Below are 24,796 nucleotides of genomic sequence, written 5' to 3'. Positions count from 1 at the left end.
GAATACTATATAATAAATGCCTACTTAGTAACAGCCCCCTGGCATAGACAAATCTCAAATGTTCACAAAATACCTTGAGGTCAGTGGTACCCCCACTGAATCTTACTGTCCAAAGTCACATAGTAAATACATATTGGAGCTATATTCAAACTGACAACTTTCTAGTACATAGAACTGTTCCACATACCTTGATTTGCACTGTTCAAAGATGACAGCTAAAGTTGCAAAGTCATTAAATCCTCCAGCTTTAGCTGCCAATTCTCGATGTCTTTGTTCTGCTTCCTTCTGGTACTCTGGATCAACTAAAATGACAATCAGGGGCAATTTTGTTATACTTTACATCAAATGCCTATATTCACTCTGTTTACTCAAGGTCATTAGAATATGCCTCATCATCTGCAGTGGAATAAGGTAGAACTATATTAACTCTTCTGGGGGGGGGGCTCTAATTTGCTCCTACAACTCCTTTTCTTCTTTTAACCACACTTTGGAGATTTAATCAGAATAGTAACAATAATTCTCCCAATACATTTGCCTTTAAAACAGTATTTAGAATTTATTTTTAAGTTTGTTTTGATCATAAGAGTAACCCATGTTCACATTTTAAAAAATTAGGTAAAAGTTCAACATTCCCGGGGCGCCTGGGTGGCTCAGTCGTTAAGTGTCTGCCTTCGGCTCAGGGCGTGATCCCGGCGTTCCGGGATCGAGCCCCACATCAGGCTTCTCCACTAGGAGTCTGCTTCTTCCTCTCCCACTCCCCCTGCTTGTGTTCCCTCTCTCGCTGGCTGTCTCTCTCTAATAAATAAATAAATAAATCTTAAAAAAAAAAAAAAAGTTCAACATTCTCCACTTTGTCACATTACCTACGAACCAATCCTCAAGGCTAACCATTGTTAATTATTGAATGTGTGTCCTTCAAGATATTTTCTTTTTTATTGTTTTTGTTTTTTTTAATTTTTAAAAAAATTTTTATTATGAACATATAATGTATTATTTATTTCAGGGGTACAGGTCTATAATTCATCAGTCTTACACAATACACAGCACTCAACACAATACATACCCTCCCCAATGTCCGTCACCCAGCCAGCCCATCCCCCCACCCCCCTCCCCTCCAGCAACCCTCAGTTTGTTTCCTGAAATTAAGAGTCTCTTATGGTTTGTCTCCCTCTCTGGTTTTGTCTTAATTTTTTCCTCTCTTCCCCTCTGATCCTCTGCCTTGTTTCTTAAATTCCACATGTCAGTGAGATCATATGATAATTGTCTTTCTCTGATTGACTTATTTTGCTTAACATAATACCCTCTAGTTCTATCCACGTCGTTGCAAAGGGCAAGATTTCTTTTTTTGATGGCTGCATAATATTCCATTTTATATATTTATATACACACACACACACACACACACACAAATACATACACACCACATCTTCTTTATCCATTCATCTGCCGATGGACATCTGGGCTCCTTCCATAGTTTGGCTATTGTGGACATTACTGCTATAAACATTAGGGTGCAGGTGCCCCTTCGGATTACTACATTTGTATCTTCGGGGTAAATACCCAGTAGTGCAATACTGTTTTCCAGAGTGGCTGCACCAGCTTGCATTCCCACCAACAGTATAGGAGGGTTCCCCTTTCTCCACAGCCTCACCAACATCTGTCGTTTCCTGACTTTGTTAATTTTAGCCATTCTGACTGGTGTGAGGTGGTATCTTATTGGGGTTTGGATTTGTATCTCCCTGATGCCTTCAAGATATTTTCTATGTATATACCAGTGTATGTATATGATGGTTTATGTTTACACAAATGGGTTATATGTTTTGAAACTTCTGTTATTTAATAGTGGCTTCAGGTCAGTACATGTAAAATTATTCATTCTCAAAATAGCTACATTATATCCCCAGAGGTATAAGGAACATAACACAATTTAACCAGTCCCTATTTATCCAATTCCTAATTAAGGACAATTAGACAGGACTACCATGTGAGCAGAACTGAACTACTACAAGCTTTTCCTTTCCTTTCTTTAAAACTTTATATTGAAGTAAAACATGCATACAGAAAACTACCAGGTCATAACTGTACAGCTCAATGTTAACAAACACAACATACCAATATACCCAACACCCCAATCAACAAAAGAGTATTACTAGCATCCAGAAGCCCTCTTTTTGCTCTCCTTCCAATAACTGTCTATTCCCCTCCACAAGGGTAACCATATCCTGACTTCTAACCCTGCAGAAGGTTTTGCCTGTTTCTAAATTTTGTATAAATATACTTCATGTGTCTGATTTCTTTTGCTCAACATTATGTTTTTGAGATTTATCTATTACTGACTTTGACCCAATCCCACTTAAGATTGATATGTTCTCTGATTGCCCAAGTTCCCCACATAGTACTTTACCCAAGCTAAATTTCTTTCAGAGTCCCACATTTTTTCAAAATTTCCTAGGGCTCCTTCATTCATTCTACCACATCATACCACAATTCCGATTCCTTCAGTATACCCAGCACAACTAGATTTAGCATAGGCACTATGATGCCTGATACTAGAGAGCAGCACTTATATAGACTACGATATGAACCTGCAAAGCAGCAGTCCCTTTCCTCCTTAGGAGGAAAGCAATCTGATTAAAGAAAACGCTCATGAAGATAAAATGTCTTTCATCCCAGGCTTTAAGTAGTTTCCACCTTTGTTACCTAGGTAACAACTGAAGGAAGCAGCAAGAGACAAAAGGAGAGAGAATATGATTAATTACAGGCCATACAAACAGCCCCACCAAGGTGAAAATACAATTCCCATTTTCTGAACCACTCAGGGAAACTGATTTTTAAGCCCAAAACATTTAATTTCAAGCACTGAATAACCATGGCCCAAAAGTTATTATGCCAAAAGTCAAACTGCACTAGACTTGAGCTTTACCCTGTCCTGGCTCCCAACACTAGAGACAAGCCTATCTATCAGGCAGGGGCTCCTGGATTCCTGAATTGTGTTTCCTGGTATAGAAATGTAGAGCACCACAGCTGCTTTGGACCCCTGGGCTATAAAGCCTCAGAGAAGCTTCCTACCTTGGCTCAGTTCTTCCTTTCTCTGCCTCTAGCCAACCATTTGATTTGGCTGTAATACCTACTAGCATAATTTACACAGGTGGCTTACCATTCCTTATTAAAATGGCAGTAAAATTGCAACAACTTTTAGCGTAGATTACAATTTTAAGCTCAGCTCATATTTTCTGAAGATTAACCCTGCATGGTTAGTGTTGGTTCCCTGTTGTTTAGAGTGGCTACCTGCTCACATTTTTTAAAATGTAGAGAGCATATTGCTTCCCTGGCTGTCCATCCCACATTGCTACCTTCTCTCTGTCTCTCTTCCTCCACCATCCTCGAAGTCAAGAGAACAGATAACATATTTTTTTTCCTTTTCCCTGACTCTCCCCCACCAAAATCTAATTAATTAAAATTAAAACAGGCAGAAGTCCTATAATAAATTCGGGATATGTATGGGAAAATCAAAACCCGTATCACACACAGTTCCCACAATCTCAGCAAGTTTATTCTCTAAACAACAGTCTGACTATCCATCTTTAATTACTGTTCAGTAGACTTGTCACTTTCTTTAATTTATTATCTTTTCCCAGATGAAATTCTATTATCAGTTTTATGTCTTGCAAATAGAAGCTACTGAAGCAAGAACTGTAAGTAACAAGGTGAAACAGCAAAACAAGGTTGTATCAGCTGAACTTCTCCATTTGGGAACATAATTCAATAGTTTTCTATATAGCAATCAAACAGAAAACAAAATTATTTCACAGAGGATTTCAATCATAATAACAGTCCTCAGAGCTGAAACAGAGGAATAAAGCCACAAGTGTCACATACACATAAGTGCCCTTTATTTCTAAAAATGTCACAATTACCATAATTAAAGACTTTAGAAGCAACCCAGTGTTGTTATTTTAAATTTGTTCCATTTTAAGGCAATGCTTTTTACCACCTAAAAAATATTTAACAGCTCTCACTCTATTGTCAGACTTCTGAAACAATATCTATACTAGCAGACGTGTATACAGTTTACTACAGCAAAAGACAGATCACTGAAAATGTTGACAGTATGATCATCTTGATGTTTATAATCTTAATTTAATGTTAGATGTGAGAATACTACCTAGTTTTACCAGTAAGTATATGATAAAATAAATAAGGTGATCTACAAAGATCCAAGCCAGAAAGGACTGCTTAACCTATAAAGACTACGAATACTTATAGAAATAGCTGGAAAGCCAATAAATATTTTGGGTGTAACAAGAGCAAGTCACATGCTCAAAAGCTAAAGCTACATTTTGTAGCAGCTAAAGCTCTTCATGATCCAGGTTTAAAAGTTAATTTTATATTTATATATAGGCCATAGTATCTGAGCTATGAACAAAAAACTGGTAGCAATTGTTGCCTCTAGGAATCAGACCTAAGGACATGTTTAGGAGAGGAAGACTTACTTTTCACTTAACTCTTCGTGTAGTGTTTGAATTTTTCACCATGTACATATATTGGAAATGATGATTTGAGGAGTTAGGTGAAACCTCTCTCCCAGACAGACATCTGTTAAAAGCCGGTCAAAATTACCAAACATTCAAAGTCTTCGGAGACTGAGTGAGTCTATGGACTTCAGTAAGAACAGAAGGAAGGATCACATTCGGGTAGGAACTGCACTCAACCCCCCATAGCTTTGTGTGTGGAAGAACTATTCCAGAGGGCTTAGCAGCCTGAAAGCGGCAGCCTTTCCCTCACCTCCAGCTCCTACTCTGTAAGGAGGATCAAGGCCGAACAGCTAATGAATGGGGGAACAGCCAATGACCGCGAATTACAGCTTTCCATTCCCTCACAGCTCTGTATTGCAGAAGAGCTGTTCTAGTGAGTTCAGCTGTTCTAGTGGTAGCTCCCACTACTCCCAGTTTCCTAGAGCTATACCAGGTTTTTGTTTTTGTTTTTGTTTTTGGCAGACGGTGAATATCCACAGATGCCATCTCACCAAGCTTTATGCTGGGGAAGATGTATACTGGGCAGTGGTGGTAACCAAAGCACCAGTCCCCACCACCTCCCACTTCAAGCTTCTGCTCCATAGGGAGGATCTTGGTGGGGCAGCCAGTGAAGAGCCCATTTCCAACCTCCCAGCTTCTGCTCCACAGCACAGTTTCTTCCCAGGAGAGGATAGAGACAAGCACTATTAAAAACCAGCAATACTTTGCCCCTGCCAAGGTGCCCAACTTAATTTGGATCAGACTATAGAGTAATTTATGCCCCAAGAGCACTGTCAAAAACAACCGCAATCAGCTAGCAATCAGTGGAGACTAACAGCTTAATCTGTTACCATTAGAGGCAGACCACCAAGAAATAAAGGCAGGCCAAAACCTTAACAGAAAGATCAGAGAAACCAGTTAAACCCATAGTTGTCCTGACATTCTGAAAGACTATGCAGATCGCCAAGGCTGTAACTTCTGAGGAGGTACAAAAGGAAAGGGAACATCTGAGCCCCTGGTCTATGGCTGAATACAAGACAAACTCAAACTGAACCGTGAAAACAGTCTCCAAACCACACAACACAGATTCAACAGTAAAGGGTGAAAACATCACTAGCTTAAAGATATTAAGTACAACCTGCAACCAACCAGTAGCTGACTGCTGGAACTGGTACGAAAACTTCGCGAAGTGGGGCTCAATAGATTTGGGCTGGAAGAAGAAAGAATCAGCAAAATATAGATCAAGAGAGATTATGCAATCCAAAGAACAGAGAAAAAAAAAGAACAATGAAAAATGAGCAGTCTCAGAGAAATGTGGGACACCATTAAGCACACGAACATACACTTGTATAATGGGACTGCCAGAAGGAAAGAAGAGGAAGAGGTAGAAAAAATTTTAAGGAAATAATGGCTGAAAAATTCCAAAATTTAATGAAAATCATTAATCTACAAATCGAGGAAGCTTAATGAACTCCAAGTAGGATAAAAGCAAAACGACCCACAGACTCATAATATAGCCAAAATATTGAAAGCAGCAAAAGGAAAACGATTTATTATGCATAAGAGAATGCCAATAAAATTAGCAAATGACTTCTCATTAGATGAGATGGATGCTGGAAGACTGCGGGATGATATATTTATTCACAGTGTTGAAAGAATTGTCATTTAAGAATCCTATATCCAGTAAAATGATCTTTCAAAATGAAGGCAAAATAAAGACATTCCCAGATAACAAAACTTGAAAGAATTCATTGCTGGCATACCTGACTTACAGGAAATAATAAAGGAAGTTATTCAGGCTGAAAGGAAGTGACACCAGACAGTAATCTGAATGGCACTGAAAGAGAGCACTGCTAAAAGTAAATATGTAGGTAAATAAAAAAGAGAGTACGATTATTTCTTCTATTATGTCCCCTTATGTGATTTTAAAAGAAATTGCATGAAACATTATCTATAAGGTTGTGCTGTTGGGCCTATCAACATAGAAATGTAACATATTTGACAATAACACCTCATGTATTACCTATTTTTATTTATTTTTAAAGATTTTATTTATTTGAAAGAGAAAGCGCACAGGCACATGGGCAGGGGGAGGCACAGAGGGAGAGGGAGAAATAGACTCCCCACAAAGCAGGGGACTGGGATCCCAGGTTCATGACCTAAGCTGAAGGTAGTCACTTAACTGACTGAGCCACCCAGGCGTCTATGTACTACCTATTTTTTAAAAAAGAGGCCTAGGTCAGTATCTAAGGGGAAAAAAACTCAATCCTGTGTCTGACGTAACAATAGAAAAGGCCACTGCTGCATTATAGTTGCATTTTTATTCTGTGGAATTTAGAAGTGCTGAATCTCTGAGCTACCTTAGTGCTTTGGGGGTAATTCATGTTTCATATCCATTAACATGATTGACATCAAGTGTTCACAAAGGCAAGACTTAATCAAAAATATCTCACCAGGGGCGCCCAGGTGGCTCGGTAGGTTAAGCGTCTGCCTTCAGCTCAGGTCATGATTTCAGCGTCCTGGGATAGAGCCCTGCATCAGGCTCTCTGCTCAGCAGGGAATCTGCTTCTCCCTCTCACTCTCCCTCTCTCTCAAATAAATAAAATCTTAAAAAAAAAAAAAAAAAACTCACCAAATCAAAGCACAGAATATAAGACATATTCCTATTGGCTATATTATCTGAATATTCTAAAGAGTTAGAAATATGTCCACAGATATCTAACGCCAAGTATTAGGTTAACAAAGGGAAGACTCCCTTTTCCTTGAGTGCCTACAAATATAGGTCACTTTCAAATAACATTTTCCTAAAGTGTAGGTCCCAAATAAAGGCCTTCGAGATACCAAAAACCAACTCAAGGACTTGACAAAAAAACAAAGAACACATAATTAAAACCTAAGACCTGGGCGCCTGGGTGGCTCAGTTGGTTAAGCATCTGCCTTTGGCTCAGGTCATGATCCTGGGGTCCTGGGATCGAGCCCTGCATCAGGCTCCCTGCTCAGCAGCGAGTTTGCTTCTCCCTCTCCCTCTGCTCCTCCCCACTGCTTGTGCTCTCTCTCTCTCTAATAAATAAAATAAAATCTTAAAAATAAACAAACAAATAAAAACCCCTAAGACCTGAACAAGCTAAAAAGTTGAGTCAACAATCCATCCACAGACAGAAGATTCTAAATAAAAATTTTAAAATCAGGGGCGTGTGGGTGGCTTGGTTGGTTGAACAACCGACTCAGTTTCAGCTCAGGTCATGATCTCAGGGTCGTGGGATTGATTCTTACAATGGCCTCAGCCTTCATGCTCAGCAGTGTCTGCTTGAGATTCTCTCTCTTCCTTTCCCTCTGCCCCTCCCCTCTGCTAGCACAGGCAGGCATGCATGCACGTGCACTATCTCTCCCTAAAATAAATAAATAAAATCTTTAAAAGAAAAAAGAAATTTTAAACCAATACCTGACCTTCTACTTCCAGTACTGGAATGGCCTTAATTTTTCATTTCTTCTCAACTTCTTTCAAAGACATATGAAGGTTTAAAGGAAATATTATAATACTGTATTTGAAGTTTGCTACATATGTAAATGTAATTTATATGACAACAATAGCACACATGATGGAGGAGTGAATGGAAATAAATTGTTGCAAGGTTTCCTGTATTTTACAAGCGGCAATAAAATATTGAGTAAACTGTGATTAAAGATGTATATTATCATCTACATCAAGGACATGTTAAGCAAAAGCAACAAGAATAAAGGGTTCAACACAATCCCTATCAAAATTCTAGCAGGCTTTTTCTTGAAAAAACTGATAAGCTGATTCTAAAATTTGTATAGAAATGCAAGGAATATGGAAAAACCACCAGGGTATCGAAAAAGGAACACAGTGTTGAAAGACTTATCTGATTTCAAAATTTATCATAAAGCTATGTAATCAACACAAAGTGGCACTGACATAAGGATAAACAAACAGATAATGGAATAAAATAAAAACCAGAAAGAGTCACACATATATAGTCCATAGATTTTCTAAAAACGTGCCATGCTATTCAGTGGGGAAAGAAATCTCTTCCATAAATGTGCTGGAGTAAGTGGATATTCACAGAGAAAAAAAGTAACCTAGACCTCTACCTCATGCCATATACAAAACTTAATTTCAAGTGGATCACTGTACTAACTTTATTAAAAGCTCGATACTGTAAAGCTTTTAGGTAAATATCAATAGAAATATAAGAGAGAAGTATATTTTCATGATCTTGGGACAGGAAAAGATCTTTTAGCATTCAGATAGTAACCACAAAAATAGTAGCTGATGTATTAAACTTATCAAAATTCAAAAATTCCCCTCATCAAAAGCCATTGCTCAGAAAGTAAACAGAAAAGCCCAGAGTGGGAACAACTACATGCAACTCATATCTACCAAATAACTTGTATCCAGAATAAATTAAAAACTCTGAGATTCCACAATGTTTTAATAAATTTAAAACCTGAGTAAAAGATTTTAACAGACAATTCACAAAGGAAGACAGATAAATGGCCAATAATCACAGGAATGCACAAAAAGATTAGCCGGCAGAAAAATGCAAATTTTACCATAAGGAGGGATCACCAATACATAATAGAATGTATAAAATAACATGAAGGCAACACCAAATGTTGAGGAAGACATGTGGTGCAAACATTGCTGATGGAATTTTAAAATGGTATAGCCATTTTGGGAAAAGGGCTGGCAATTTCTTTTCTTTTTTTTTTTTTTAAAGATTTATTTATTTGAGAGAGAGCAAGAGAGAATGTGAGCAGGGGGAGGGGCAGAGGGAGAGACATAATCCCGATCCCAAGCAGACTCCCCACTGAGTGTGGAGCCTGATAGAGGGCTGCATGGGTGGGTGGGGGGAGGGGGCTTGATCCCAGGACAAGCCGAAATGGGATGCTCAACCTACTGAGCCGCCCAGGCACCCAAAGGTTGGCAATTTCTTCAACACATGCCTACTCAATAATGCAGCAATTTGTTTCCTAGATAGTTACCTAAGAGAAAGGAAAATATACATCTACAAAAGACCTACACGGGAATGTTCAAAACAGCTATATATGTATTTTTTAAAGATTTACTTATTTGAGAGAGAGAGTGTGTACACGCAAGAGGGTGGGGTGGGAGGAGAAGAGGGGCAGAGAGCGGGACAAGCAGACTCTGTGCTGAGCCTGGAGCCCAGTTCAGACACAATCTCAGAACCCTGAGATCACAACCTGAGCTGAAACCAAGAGTCCAACGCTTAATGGATGGTGCCACCCAGGCGCCCCTTAACAGCTGTATTTATAAATAGCACCAAACAAAAAACAATTCAAATCAATAGGATAATGGGGAAAAAAAACTAATTGTAGTATGTTCATACAGTGCAATTACTACTCAATAAAAAGAACAAAGCACTGATAAATACAACATGGATGAATCTCAACACATTCTGGTTGACCAAAAGAAGCCAAACACAAAAAAGTACATGTAAGTCTATTTACATGAAGTTTCAGAAAAGCCAAGCTTAAAAAGAAAATAACAGAGAAATGGCTGACTGGGTGGGGGGGGGGGGGGGAGGTGGGATAGCTAGATTCTGACTGCGAAGGGGCACTGAGGAAATTTTCCAGAGTGATAAAACTGTTCCATATCTTGACAGGGGTATGGGTTATATGGGTATGTGCACTTTGCAAAATTAATTGAATTATACCCCTAAGATTTATACATTTCACTACATGTACATTTTACCTCAAAAATAAAAACTGTAGGGGCACCTTGGGTGGCTCAGTTGGTTGAGCATCTGCCTTCGGCTCAGGTCTTGATCTTGGGGTCCTGGGATCAAACCCCACATCAGGCTCCCTGCTCAGTGGGGGAGTCTGCTTCTCCTTCTCCCTCTGCCTCCCCTCCAAACTGGTGCTCTCACTCACTCTGTCTCTCTCTCTCTCAAATAAATAAATAAAATCTTAAAAAAATAATAATAAATAAATAAAAACTGTCAGCAGACAGTGGTGTATCTTAGAAATTCTAAAACTACTTTTGTATATTCTAGGGACAATGGACAATTTGAATATGGACTCTGGACTAGATAATAGTATTGTGTCAATATTAAATTCCCTAATTTTGATAAATGTACTATGGTTAAATAAGAGATTGCCCTTATTCTTAGTAAATATACATTATCAATACTTTGTGGTAAGGGGGTGTAACATTCCGAAATGACTCTATAAAAGACATAAAATGCATACATATATACAGAGAGAAACAGAGAAAGAGAAAAAGAATAGTAAAGCAAATACAGCAAAATGTTAAAAACTGCTGAAACTAGGTAAAAGGTATAGAGGAATTCCTTTACTATTCTTTCAACATTTCTGTAAGTTTGAAATTGTAATATAGTAAAAAGGTAATTTAAAAAGAAAAGAGCTAACACTGGAGTGGTTTCGGGGCGCCTGGGTGGCACAGCGGTTGGGCGTCTGCCTTCGGCTCAGGGCGTGATCCCGGCGTTATGGGATCGAGCCCCACATCAGGCTCCTCTGCTGGGAGCCTGCTTCTTCCTCTCCCACTCCCCCTGCTGTGTTCCCTCTCTCGCTGGCTGTCTCTGTCTCTGTCAAATAAATAAATAAAATCTTAAAAAAAAAAAAAAAAAAACACTGGAGTGGTTTCATCTATTTAAAAATTCCAATGAGGAAAGCCAGTTCCTTTTTCTGGTCTTACAAGACAATAGACTGGATCACCCTAATCTAATCTAACTCCCTGATTTTACAAATGAAAAATGAAGTCCAGAAAAACTAGGCCAATAGATAATTAGGTTGCAGTGGAGTCAGGTTAGAACCCTGATCTCTTGACTCTCACTTTCATACTCTTTAATAGTTTTTAGAGTATTTTTAGCTTTGAAACCCAGCCAAACTTATTTACTTAAAGATTATTATTAAAGGATAGCTGACATTCAATGCTACGTTAGGTTCAGGTGTACAACATAGTGATTCAACAATTCTATACATTACTCAGTGCTTACAACAGTAAGCGTAGTTACTATAAAACATTATTACAATACTATTGATTGCATTCTCTATACTGTACTTTCATCTCCATGACTTATTTATTTTATAACTGGAAGTTTGTTTCTCTTAATTCCTTTCACCTATTTCATCTATCCCCTACCCACCACCCAGCCAACCTTATTTACTGCATATAGTCTTTTTTTTTTTTAGATTTTATTTATTTATTTGAGAGAGAGTGAGCAGGAGAGGGGGAAGTTCAGAGGAAGAAGCAGACTTCCTGGTGAGAAGCCAGAGGCAGGGCTCAATCCTAGGACTCCAGGATCATGACCTAAGTTGAAGGCTGATGCTTAACCAACTGAGCCACCCAAGAGCCCGTGCATATTCGTCTTCGCTAGAAAAAAACAATTGTATTTAGGGGTATTACTAGAACCAAAATTCTGACACTGAAGACTACAATCTAGGGGGGAGGGAAAAAAAAAAGACTACAATCTTTTGGGGATAGGGAGCACACTGATTAAACCAGAGTATTTTTATAGAAAAATGTATCCTCCATTATAGTCTTGGCAATCAATCGATCAATCTGGACACACACTCACAGCCTATAAAGGGATATGGCTAGTATGACAGCACACACTATTGTTGGTCTTGGCTCCAGGCAAGATACACTGTCTACTCAGAAGTTCTTTTATTCATTCATTCATTCAAGGGGGGAGGGGCGGGGGGGAGAGAGAACCTTAAGCAGGCTCTATGCCCATCATGGGGGCTTGATCTCACAATCCTGAGATCATGACCTGAGCCAAAATCAAGAGTCATTAGCTTAACTGACCGAGCCACCCAGGCTCTCCCAGAAACTCTTTTTTAAAAAAAAATTGTGACCCTCCACCCCCATTAGAAGAAAGTTAAAGCTGCTATGAGATGAAGTAAGTTGTGTCCATACTGACACACCAAGAAAGGAAAGAAGCAGAAGTTTAAAGACATGGGAACCTCAAAACAATTCTCTTAGGATACAAGGGCTGAACTTCCACTTCTTCTCAGTCTAGGGAAGAAAAGTTAATATATTACTAATGTCCTATAACAGGGCAAAGGTCCACCATACTATCTTCCTTTACCAGTGAAAGGAAATTAAGTCTCAGCCAGGAACACTATAAACTCTCTATTTCAAACAACTAAGTTAAAGAGTAACAAAATGTAAAATTCGTTTATCCTCAGTTTCATGTCCCATGGGGCTAGATATATGGTAATAAAAAATGCTGGAATTACTGGAGAATCTAAATACATGGAGAGATGTTTCATGTACATGAATAGGAAGGCTCAATACTGTCAAGGTATCAGTTCTTTCCAGCCTGATCTACAGATTCAACATAATCCCAAATAAAGTCCCAGCAACTAATTTTATGGGTATCAACAAACCGGTTGAAAAATTTATAGAGAAAGGGAAAAGACCCAAAATAACCAAAACAGTGTTGAAGGGGTAGGGCAAAGTCAGAGAACTGACCCTATCCAACTTCAAGAGTTATTATAAAGCTCCAATATTCAAGACTGTGTGGTACTGACAGAAGAATAGGAAAAAAGGTCAGTGGAACAGAAGACAGGGCCCAGAAATAGACCCACACAAATATAGTTAAACGATCTTTAACAAGGCGGAAAGGCATTTCAATGGAAAAAGGATACCCTTTGAACAAATGGAGCTAGAACAAATGGACATCCAATTCCTAGAAGATAACATAGGAGAAAACCTAACACCTGGTATGGTGATGACTTTTCAAATATAATACCAAAGGCATGACCCATGAAAGAAGTAACTGACAACTGGACTTCATTAAAATTAAAAACTTCTGCTCTATGAAAGACAATGTCAAAAGAATGAGAGGATAAACCACAGACTTGGAGAAAATATTTGCAAAAGACATACCTGATTAAGGACTGTTATCTGAAATATACAAAGAACTCTTAAAACTCAACACTAAGAAAACTACCCAATTTAAGAAGACCTGAGAATGCCTGGCTGGCTTAGTTGGTAGAGCATGCGACTTAATCGCAGGGTTATAAGTAGAACCCCATGGGGCGCCTGGGTGGCACAGCGGTTAAAGCGTCTGCCTTCGGCTAAGGGCGTGATCCCGGCGTTCCGGGGTCGAGCCCCACATCAGGCTCCTCCGCTATGAGCCTGCTTCTTCCTCTCCCACTCACCCTGCTTGTGTTCCCTCTCTTGCTGGCTGTCTATCTCTGTCAAATAAATAAATAAAATCTTTAAAAAAAAAAAAAAAAAAAAAGTAGAACCCCACATTGGGTAAAGGGATTACTTAAAAATAAAATCTTTAAATAAAATAAAATAACATAATAAAATAAAAAGACCTGAATGGACACCTCACCAAAAAAAAAAAACAAAAACAAAAACAAAAACTACAGATGGCAAATAAGCATATAAAAAGATGGTTAACATATATCATCAGGGATCTGCACGTTAAAACAAGATACCACCACACACTTATTAGAATGGTCAAAATCTAAAACAATGACAACATTAAATGTTGGTGAGGATGTGGAGCAACAGGAATTCTCAGACTCATTGCTGGTGAGAACACAAAATGGTGCAGACACTTTGGAAGAGAGTTTAGCAATTTCTTACAAATATAAACATATTATTATACTATAACTCAGCAGTGAGTTGAAATCCTATGTCCACACAAAAACCTGTGCATGTATTACAGCAGCTTTATTCATAATTGCCAAAACTTGAAAGCAACCAAGATGTCCCATACATCTGGATAAATTCCATACAATGGAATATTGTTCAGCAATAAAAAGAAATGAACTATTATGCCGCAAAGACAAGGAACCTTAAATGAGCATTGCTAAGCGACAGAAGCCAGTCTGAAAAGGCTACGTATTGTATGATTCCAACTATGTGGCATTCTGGAAAAGGGAAAACTATGGAGACAGTAAAAAAACCCAGTAATTGCAAGGGTTTGGGGAAGGGATGTAGGGATGAACAGGTGGACCACAGGGGATGTTTAGGGCAGTGAAATTATTTAGTATATTACTGTAATGGTGGAAATGTATCATTACAGATTTGTCAAAACCCAAATAGACAATACAGTGACCTTTTTAGTTAATCATAACGTATTGATACTGGCTCATCAATAATAACAAATGCACCACACTAATGGAAGATGTTAATCGTGAGGCAACTGTGTGCGTCTGTACTTATCCTCAATTTTTCTTTAAGGCTAAAACTACTTTAAAAATTATAGTCTATTGGGGCGCCTGGGTGGCGCAGTCGTTAAAGCGTCTGCCTTCGGCTCAGGGCGTGATCCTGGCGATCCGGGATCGAGTCCCACATCAGGCTCCTCCGCTGGGAGCCTGCTTCTTCCTCTCCCACTCCCCCTGCTGTGTTCCCTCTCTCGCTGGCTGTCTCTCTGTCACATAAATAAATAAAATCTTTAAAAAAAAAAAAAAAAAATTATAGTCTATTAATTTTTTAAAAACTCATCAATAAACTTCTTACCTGGTCTAATGAAGACATTTTCCACAGACAACATTGCTGCTATTGGAAGTAGCAGATCTTCACAATCCAGAGAAGCAGCCTTTATTACTGCACATGTCAGATGTGGAGGGAGAGGAAATTCCACCATAGACAAACCCAATCTGGTCACATGGCCACTCCTTAATAGAAAGAAAAGGTTCTTAAGTCTTTCTATCTTGGGACAGTACAAATGAAATGTTCATCATTCAGAATAAGTCAGATATAGTTTATATTACCTTAAATCAACTCCAGAAATTCAATTCAATATAAGAAACATGACACACTAAATCACTGATAAAAGAAAACATAAAGCTGATATATTCTCTGCTTTCAAGGGCCAATATATTAAAAAAAACTAAACAATGAGGCAGAATAAAGTACTATAATAAAAGACAAAAAATTCCGCAGAAGCATAGAGGACATCCTTGAAGAAGTAGGAGAATGATAATTACCAAATCTTTCCCCATTGTACAATCATGGAAACAAGGACTCTGGCTCTCTTATTATTTTCATATACCCAGCTTAAAGCCTGGCGCTGAAATGGTACTCAAAAATTACTTGTTAAATAATACCAAATATAAACATAGTTTTATCATATCATTTTTAAATTCAGAATTGTGCCAAAGAAAAACTGAGGAGAAATTCTAATTTCAGATAAAACAATCCATTCAATTCAAACATATCATTTTCTACTGATAAAGGAAACTATTAAGAACCCTATTTGAAAAAGAGATTGAAGGGGCACCTGGGTGGCTCAGTCAGGTAAGCACCCAACTCTTGATTCTGGCTCAGGACATGATCTCAGGGTCATGAGATCAAGCACTGCATCAGGCTCTGCACTCAGCGTGGAGTCTGCTTGTCCCTCTCCGTCTGCTCCTCCCCTGGCACTCTCTCTCCCTCTCTTTCTCTCTCAAATAAATAAAATAAAGAGAGATTGGGGTGCCTGATTGGCTCAGTAGAACATGTGACTCTTGATCTTGGGGTCGTGAGTTTGGGCCCCATGTGTGACACAGAGTTTACTTAAAATAAAAAACTTTTAAAATAATAAAATGAAACAGAAAGAGATTAACATCTGTTGTGGTTGCTTTTTTGTTGTTTTACCTGTCAATAGCATCACACTGGTAAAGTTGTTTAAGAGCTTCCAAAATGAGTCTCTCATTGGGTGGATCCAAATAGGGAAACCTGTGTGTTTAAATGAGATATGAATAAGAGTCCATTCCTTGACCATTTTATTTTATTTTATTTTTTTTAAAGATTTTATTTATTTATTCGACAGAGATAGAGACAGCCAGCCAGAGAGGGAACACAAGCAGGGGGAGTGGGAGAGGAAGAAGCAGGCTCATAGCAGAGGAGCCTGATGTGGGGCTCGATCCCATAACGCCAGGATCACACCCTGAGCCGAAGGCAGACGCTTAACCGCTGTGCCACCCAGGCACCCCATTCCTTGACCATTTTAAGATTTTATACAGACTTGAAAATTTCTTTAAAAGGTTTTACTTCTCTTTTTCAAGCCCTCCTCTCTCCTCTTTTTTTTTTTCCTAAGCATTCTATGATCATGATCAGCATTCAGCAAAGGAGGAAATTATTTTTTCTGAATCACACTCTTCTTTTTTTTCTTTTTAAATTTTTATTTAAATTCCAGTTAGTTAACATACAGTTCAATGTTGGTTTCAGGAGTAGAACTCAGTGCTGAATCACTCTTCTACCTATTTCAAAAAATACTTCTTTTTGATCCCCCTTAGCTGTAACACTCACTCCCCATTCTTCTCTACCTATCTTATTCCTGTCCCATTCTTCATAGACAAGGTCAAATCTACTCTGTTCTGTAGCCCACAATTTTAATTACAATTTTATAAACCAGTGGGGAAAAACTGAAAGTGGGCAAACATTACAAGTTGATAAATAGCACTTTAATATGGCTTTTAATAAAACGATAAGTATATTTGATTAATTTTACCAATTCGCTGTATGTATATTCTTATTTTCTCCTGCACGATCTGAAAACAAGTTGCAAATACAATGTCAATTCACCCCCAAAATACTTCAGCATGCATCCTCTGAAAATAAAGAAAATTTAGGGGTGCCTGGATGGTTTAGTCAGTTGAGTGTACCACTCTTGATTTTGGCTCAGGTCATGATTTCAGAGTCCTGAGATGGGGCCCACATCGGACTCCACAATCAGTGCAGAGTCCACCTGGGATTCTTTCCCTCTTCCTCTTCCTCCCACTCTGCCCTTCCCCCTGCTCACATGCACACTCGCTCTAAAATAAATAAATGAATAATAAATAAATAAATAAAATCTTAGAAAATAAAGACATTCTCTTACATAACCACAATACTATTAGTGAATATGAGACAATAATATTCACAAAGGGTGGCATATAACCAAGCCTGAATATATATATACACATTGTCTTATTAAGAACAATAATTACTTAATATTATCTGCACTGGATTACTTTTTCCACCGTAAGTCTTGAGATGGTTAAATCATTTACTCCAATTTCTCACCTTGAAAAAGTCCAACAAAGGACAAAAGGTCCAATACCTTACATAAAAGTCCATTCCAGTCCATTCACAGTTCTATTTAAAAACAAATAAACAAAAATCTTGTAGACTGTTCTACAGTCAGTTTTCCTACAACTTGTACCAACAAGTCCTGGTATCTTCTAGGGCAAGAGTCGGCAAACACTTTCTGTAAAAGGCCAGATAGTAAGTATTTTAGCTTTGTAGGCCATATGGTCTCTGTCACAATTATTCAACTCTGCTGTTGTAGCAAAAGCAATCATACATGAATGAATATGCATGGCTGTGTTCCAATAAAATTTAATTTACAAAAACAGCCAGTGAGCCTGGACCATAGTTTTCGACCCCTGTCCTAGAGCAATACCAAACTAGTCAGCTTCCCCTTCTACATGAATGCCCTTTAAGATTTGTAAAAACTACCATTATTTTTCTCCCTTGATTATACCAATTACCAAATTTGTCAAGCACTCCTTGTATTATTTGCTTTCTAAGAGACCCACCATACCTAATCACCGTCTTTCAGAAATACTAGCTTGTCAAAATCCTCAGAAAATGTGCTGATACCCATAAATGAACTCCAAATGCAGAGTGACCAACACAGAAAAGGAATGCTATGGTTTCAGTCATTTGGACATTGCAGTCTATTAATATAACTAAAGTCTATGCCAGTAGGAATTTTTCAGTTTTCTAAACAGAATAATAATTGTAAGCTCATACTAAGTTGTGGTGATCTGATAATTTCAGATCTTTTCCACATGTATTTCCTTAATGTATAACCAAAACAAAGAATATAAGATGTAACCTTTCAGACTTTTGCCTTGTTGATTTTTGCCTATTAAGATCATTCTAAATCTTCCAGTTTTAATCATCTAATGATTAGATAGCAAGATATTTTCTGGCAATCTATAACCATGACTTCAATATCTTTAATATTTTCCTTGAAAATGCTCACCAGGAAAGAGCAAAGTTCACCATACTATCAGCAAAACCTCCACCTAGGCTATGCTAAGCAATTAATCAATACATTCTGGATTTGGCTATTTGGCAACTATATTCAGCAGTACTGTCATCCTTATTCACAAAGATAAGATAGATACAATAGATACATAATAAATAGGTAGATATAATCTTATCATAAACTGTGTAGAAAACAAGAGACACTAGGTTTTCACTCAATAAATTTTTATGGTGTACCCGATACATGGACAGTCCTGTCTTCAAACTGAAAAGGAAATGGTTTGTTATGACATATTCTTTGTGAACTATTTTGATTCATATGGATTACTGTAAGTCACCATTAAATTCTCTAAAACCATTTTTCTAATAAACTCTGCTAGAATTTGCTAAAGATCAATTTCAAGCATACTGGGCAGTTGTTTCCAGATTCTGCCCTTTTCCTAAATGAATAAATCAAAACATCTGTATTTCTCACAATTTTCTGGCAACCTGTTCTGCATAATTTCTCTTAGATAACCCAAAATCTGCAAGATAATACTGGCTCTATTTCTCCTTATTCTACAAACATATTAAAAAGAGAGAGGAGAGGGACACCCAGCTATTCAGTTGGTGGAGCATGTGACTTTTGATTTCGGGGTTGTGAGTTCGACCCCCACACTGGGTGTAGAGATTACTTATAAATAAAATCGTAAAGAGAGAGAGAGAGGAGAAATCTTTTTTTTTTTTTTTTGTCTCTAGCATTCTGGGGACCTTTAGTACATTCTAAGTCTTGAAACTTAAGATGGAAAAATAACTCAGTGCAGATGATGTTAAGTAATTATTATTCCTACTTTACTAATATATATTCTTAATTATATGCCACTCTTCATATTATTCCTATTTTCTAATACATATTTATTCTTGATTATATGTTGCTTTGTAATTACATATTATTCACAAAAATCATATCACGAATATTATTTTAAAATCTGGGTTCATCTGAAAGCTTTCTGCTTAGCCATTTAGATTTCTTTAAATGATTCTTTTTTCTCATTGGTATCATTCATGATTATAGCTAGAATTTCATATATTATATGCTTTCCTCTTTCAAAGATTTATATTCTCATTTAGAAAATCTCTTCTTTTAAACTATCCAATTATTAATTGGCTTTCCAAGAGTATACAATACATATTTAGATATACCTAGTAATTATTTCCCTTCTTATGAATTTAAAGAATGCACGGTCACCTCCTCCCTAGGTTCCTGACACTTTCACATTTGCAGACAATTTAGACTAAAATTAAGACCAAGAACAGTATTTTCCTTCATTACTTCCTATACCATGTGTAATATGAAATTTCAAGCCCCTACAACAATATTCTATCCTATGCCAATTAATTATATAGTTACATTTGAGTAACTTAACAGCTGTCCCATTCTTTCTCTCATGTGTCTGAATCTTGTTTTCCTAATATAAATTAGGTTTAGTGAAGGCAAAATGATACCACAGAGTATTACTGTATCTCTCACAGTACTTTCTACAGTGCTGGTCATACAAAAGATGCTACCAGAAAACCACTTTCTGATTGGAATAAGGGTCATCATACACCTTTCATTACAGATAAACAGTGGTCACTAAATGATCCAAATAAACATCAGCATGAAGCACCCCATTAGGCCAAGGTTAAAATAGGTGCAAGGAATCAAACCACGGGAACACTGCAAAGAAGCCTTTTATTTGGGTTTAGCTAAACCTCAAAATGAGGGGGATGTAGGAGTCAAATACCTCAAAAGAATTCTGAGGAATAATCTGGCTCCATCCTAACAAATTTTTCTTTTTTCAAATTGTCTACATACCTTATAACATCGTGTATGGCAAGGCACTTTAAGGTCAGAACTACAGATGTCAAACTAGTTCTCTTAATCTCAGGAATCACATGGTCAGGCATACACTGGTTCCAAAAATCTTTACTATAGATCCGAAAGCATTTTCCTGAGGAAGTCCTGCCAGCTCGGCCACTTCGCTGTAATGCCTCACTCCTTTAGAAGAAAAAAAAAAAAACCAGAAGTCCGCAAAATGTACTGTAAGTTTCCTAAGTAGTTAACATCATACCCCCAAACCAGTTAAAAATGACCTAACAAACTGTTCTTTGAACAAAAAAGCTTGACATAGAGACTTACTTTGAAATTGGAACCACCTCCAGGATGTCCAACCCTAATCTGGGATTGTGATTTAACTGCTTCACAAAGCCACCATCTACCACATATCTAAGAAAAATGAAAATCAGTTAAGTTTCTAGAAAATAAGACTTGTTGATTTTTAGCCACTTTGGATTCTCCTTTTCTACCAAACTAACAACTACATGATGACTTTTACATCAAACGTGAAACTTGGAAGTCAAGAAACTAGAACCCCTGTACATCACTAATAGAAATGTAAAATGATTAAGCCAATGTGCAAAATGGTTTGAAGGTTCCTTCAAATGTTAAAGACAGAATTATCACATGACCCAGAAATTGCATTTTTAAGTGTATACCCAAAAGAACTGAAACAAGTGCTCAGCCGATACTTGTAGACATATTTTTACAGAAGCACTATTCGTAAGAGCCAAAAGGTAGAAATAACCTAAATGTACATTAACCATTAAGGGATAAATGGATAAACAAATTATGGTATATACATATAATAGAATATTATTCAGTCATACAAATGAATGAAGTGCTGATACATGCTACAATGTGGATGAACCTTGAAAGCACAATGAGTGAGAGAAGCCGGACACAAAAGGTCACACATTGTTTGGCCATTTATATGAAATATCCAGAATAGGATCTCCATAAAAACAAAAAATAGGCTGGTGGTTACCAAAGGCTGGGATGGAAGGGGGCATGGGGAGTAACTGCTTAAAGGGTACAGGATTTTATTCTGGGGTATTAAAAATGTTTTAGAAGTAGATAGAGGTAATGTTAGTGTTTGTACAACACTGTAAATGTACTAAATACTAATTATTCACTTTTAAATGTTAATTTTATATTATGTGAATTTCTCCTCTAAAAAACAAACTCGAAAGTCACCTTTAGACCACTCTAATAGGTTTAGAATCTAATTCCAGGTAGCCTTTAATAACACCATTTAAATCAACAAAACAGAGAACAAGTCAGGTAAAAAACTAAGTTAGGAATAGTAGTAAGTCTACCATTCACTAAGGGAACATTCCAAAACACAATATTTAATGACTTTTGCCTTTGCTGGAAACAGAAAATTACAGAGGTTAACTTACTCCAAAGAAGTGAAAGCCCTTAGTGAAATAATTATTTTTAAAGTAAAGGAGAAAAGCAAAGGAAATTAAACTTCCTCTTAGATCTGGGTGATCATTTTACCCAAAAGAAAGATATAGGATCTTTGAGATTCAGGTCCAGCCTTCCTGTGACAGACAGACAGACTTCTAGCTAAGGACATAAAATATACTGGATAAAAGATAAATATCCAAAAGGGCTGTGGTTCAATAGACTAAAAGAACTTCACATTAACCATCAGTCCAGACTTAAAATTTCCCAGTGTTTCTTCACTAAATTTACTCAAAAATTGATGGCATCATCAATTACATTAAAAAATAAGAGATTCACATCATAGTTTATTTCACAAAAGGGTGAAAAGTAAGAAACAGTACCTTCAGCTAAACACTTGGACATAAAACACTTGGACATAAAACTCCACCAAGTGGAGGTACCAGATGAGAAGGGAATATCATATCAAGTATACGCTGATAATGAGTACAGAAAAACAGCTTTGGCTTTCTTTCTTTTTTTTTTTTTTTTTTAAGATTTTTTCTTTATTTATTTGACAGAGATAGAGACAGCCAGCGAGAGAGGGAACACAAGCAGGGGGAGTGGGAGAGGAAGAAGCAGGCTCATAGCGGAAGAGCCTGATGTAGGGCTCGATCCCAGATCGCCGGGATCACGTCCTGAGCCAAAAGCAGACGCTTAACCGCTGTGCCACCCAGGCGCCCCAGCTTTGGCTTTCTATTCAATGAATAATGAATAATAAAACCCATGAAGCATTACAAATAATCTTAAATTTGGGAGGAGAAAGCCACAAATTGCCAAATACAAGTAGTTAAAAAGTATGATCAGGAATACTATGTGTACCTCCTCCTACTCCATTTCCTAATCATGGCAAACAATAATTATAAAAAATAGTAGGGGATTACAAATAGGTGGGAAGGAAATTAGTGGAGGGCACAGAGGAGCAAACTCAAAGCTAAGTGGCTTCCTTGGCTTTAAAAGAAACTTTAAAAGTTGTACCTGATTCCATCTATTGTCAAAGATGTTGCAGAAATATTGGTAGATATGACACATTTTCTAATTCCAGGTGGAGGTGGCAAGAATATTCTCCTCTGTTGATCTAAAATACATGTAAAGAGAAAATGTTAATTTACAACATGCATTTGTCAAACTCCACTTTTGAAAAACTTACTTCTTTTCATTAAAAGTTATGTTTCCTTTACCTCTTTAATTATCTTGAATTCAAAATAGCAAAATTTATCTTTGCCTCACCTTTTACTGCTAACATTACTAGATCCATTAAATCACAGATTATTATTGCTAAAATAAACCCTATAGCAGAGTCCTTTATGTAGGTCATAGCTCCCTTTGAGAATATTTTAAAATTGTGGTCCTTTTCTCCATTAAAAGGCACATACACACACACACACACACACACACACACATTTCAAAAAATTCAGGGTGTTCAGGGACTCACTGAAGCCCATCCATGGACTACACATTATGGACCTCTCTCTACCTTAAAGATTAATTAGCTAAGTGGTTTGCACTTTTTGGGGTGTCTTTCTGATGGTTACCTCTCTAAGCAAGTAACACCACACCCATTTCCCCTACCCACACATTCTGAAGAGTGAACCCCAGCAACAATGCTTGTACTATAGTACCTTGCTTCTCCAGCCATAGTTCATGGAACCAAAGATAAACATCTCCCCCAAACTGGGGCAATCTGATTCTCCTAGAATTTGGAATAAGGTCCAAGAAATGCTCTATTTGATTAGACTAGTCTCTTGCAAAGAAGAAAAATGAACTTGTGAACCATAAGGAAGTGGTTAATGTACATGAAGGGAAGTCCAAAAAGAAAATAATGAATTAGCTATGAAAGTTGACAAGAGTATTTCTGGGATCCTGGCTCTTCCCAGGCCTTGAGGGGACCGGGTGTAAGCTAAGTAGTAAGACAGATTTGGCCAGACTTGCTCTCCTGCCAGGTTAAGCACAAAATAAGACAAGAGAGTCAAGAATGTTTGCAAGGAAATGATTACAGTATGGGTGAAAGAAGGTTTAAGTGAAGGTTGATAAAGGACAAGTGTCAATGTATTCTGAAAATTGTTGAAATACAAACAGTAGAGTATTTGGCAAAAACAGGAAGTAATCATCAGAAAGATGTTTAAAACTGAGATCAGAAATGATGGTAATGACAATATCTAGGATGGAAGCTTCTGAATGGGTGGCTTAAGTGGGATGAAGGAAAAGATCACTTATAGAGTGCGTAAGTGCATAGAGATCAAGAACTTCAAAGCAAGGGATTTGTTTGGGTGGATCACTCTACTTCAATAATCTCCAAAAATTAGGAGTGATCATTCCAGTGAGTATGTAAGTCAATCTACTGGGGGTATGAAAAGAAACTATTAGCATTTTTATTTATATGTTGCATAACATCTTTTTAAACTGTTACATATATTTACTATTGTACATTATACATTAGAACAGTAAGTACATATATACCTTAAGAAGAAAAAAAAAATTAAATGCCTGGCTGTATTTGTTTTCCACAAGATATGCCCATATTTGTTCAGAAAATTCATCTTTTCTACTTGAGCAATCTCAAATTGTTTTCTTTTTAATAGCCAAGAAAATCTTAACAAAACCTGTTTTGAAATAATAAAATACAAAACCTATTCTCAAACAAAATCTTTCAAAGATCCATGTATTCCCAATATACATAACAAACCAAAGTTGAACCACTGTAAGGGAGAAAAGGAGTGGCACAGATGAGCACAGTTTCAAAATCATGGAACTAGGCCAACCATCTCATTTTATAGATAACTAGATTTTATAGAGAAAACTAAATGCCAGAGAGGTCAGGTGACTTGCTAAGATTTGCAGATAGACAAATTTGAAACAAGTTGAGTAATGTGCCTATTCTTCCACATTATTCAGAAATTAATTTCACAAGTGAAAAAGTGCTAGAAAGGCAGCTATGGAAAAGTTTTGAGGTAAATACAAAAATAATTCCAAAAAGACCTA

The 24,796-nt window shown here is 37.2% G+C and overlaps 1 protein-coding gene across 1 annotated transcript in view; it reads right to left on the bottom strand.

The window, feature by feature from the left end:
- DHX40 (DEAH-box helicase 40) overlaps positions 1-24,796 on the bottom strand; it is a 48,233-nt gene that overhangs the window by 8,918 nt on the left and 14,519 nt on the right. The window contains exons 8-13 of the mRNA XM_026517469.4: positions 22,793-22,892; positions 20,669-20,755; positions 20,345-20,527; positions 16,126-16,206; positions 15,007-15,164; positions 188-302 (exon numbers count right to left, since the gene is read on the bottom strand). Coding sequence (XP_026373254.1) covers positions 188-302; positions 15,007-15,164; positions 16,126-16,206; positions 20,345-20,527; positions 20,669-20,755; positions 22,793-22,892 — 724 coding nt within the window. The remainder of the gene's footprint in view (positions 1-187; positions 303-15,006; positions 15,165-16,125; positions 16,207-20,344; positions 20,528-20,668; positions 20,756-22,792; positions 22,893-24,796) is intronic.

The sequence above is a fragment of the Ursus arctos genome, unplaced genomic scaffold, assembly GCF_023065955.2.
Source record: "Ursus arctos isolate Adak ecotype North America unplaced genomic scaffold, UrsArc2.0 scaffold_24, whole genome shotgun sequence".
Taxonomy (NCBI): domain Eukaryota; kingdom Metazoa; phylum Chordata; class Mammalia; order Carnivora; family Ursidae; genus Ursus; species Ursus arctos.
Note: the sequence above shows the minus strand (reverse complement) of the source record. Positions and strands in the feature narration are given on the sequence as shown.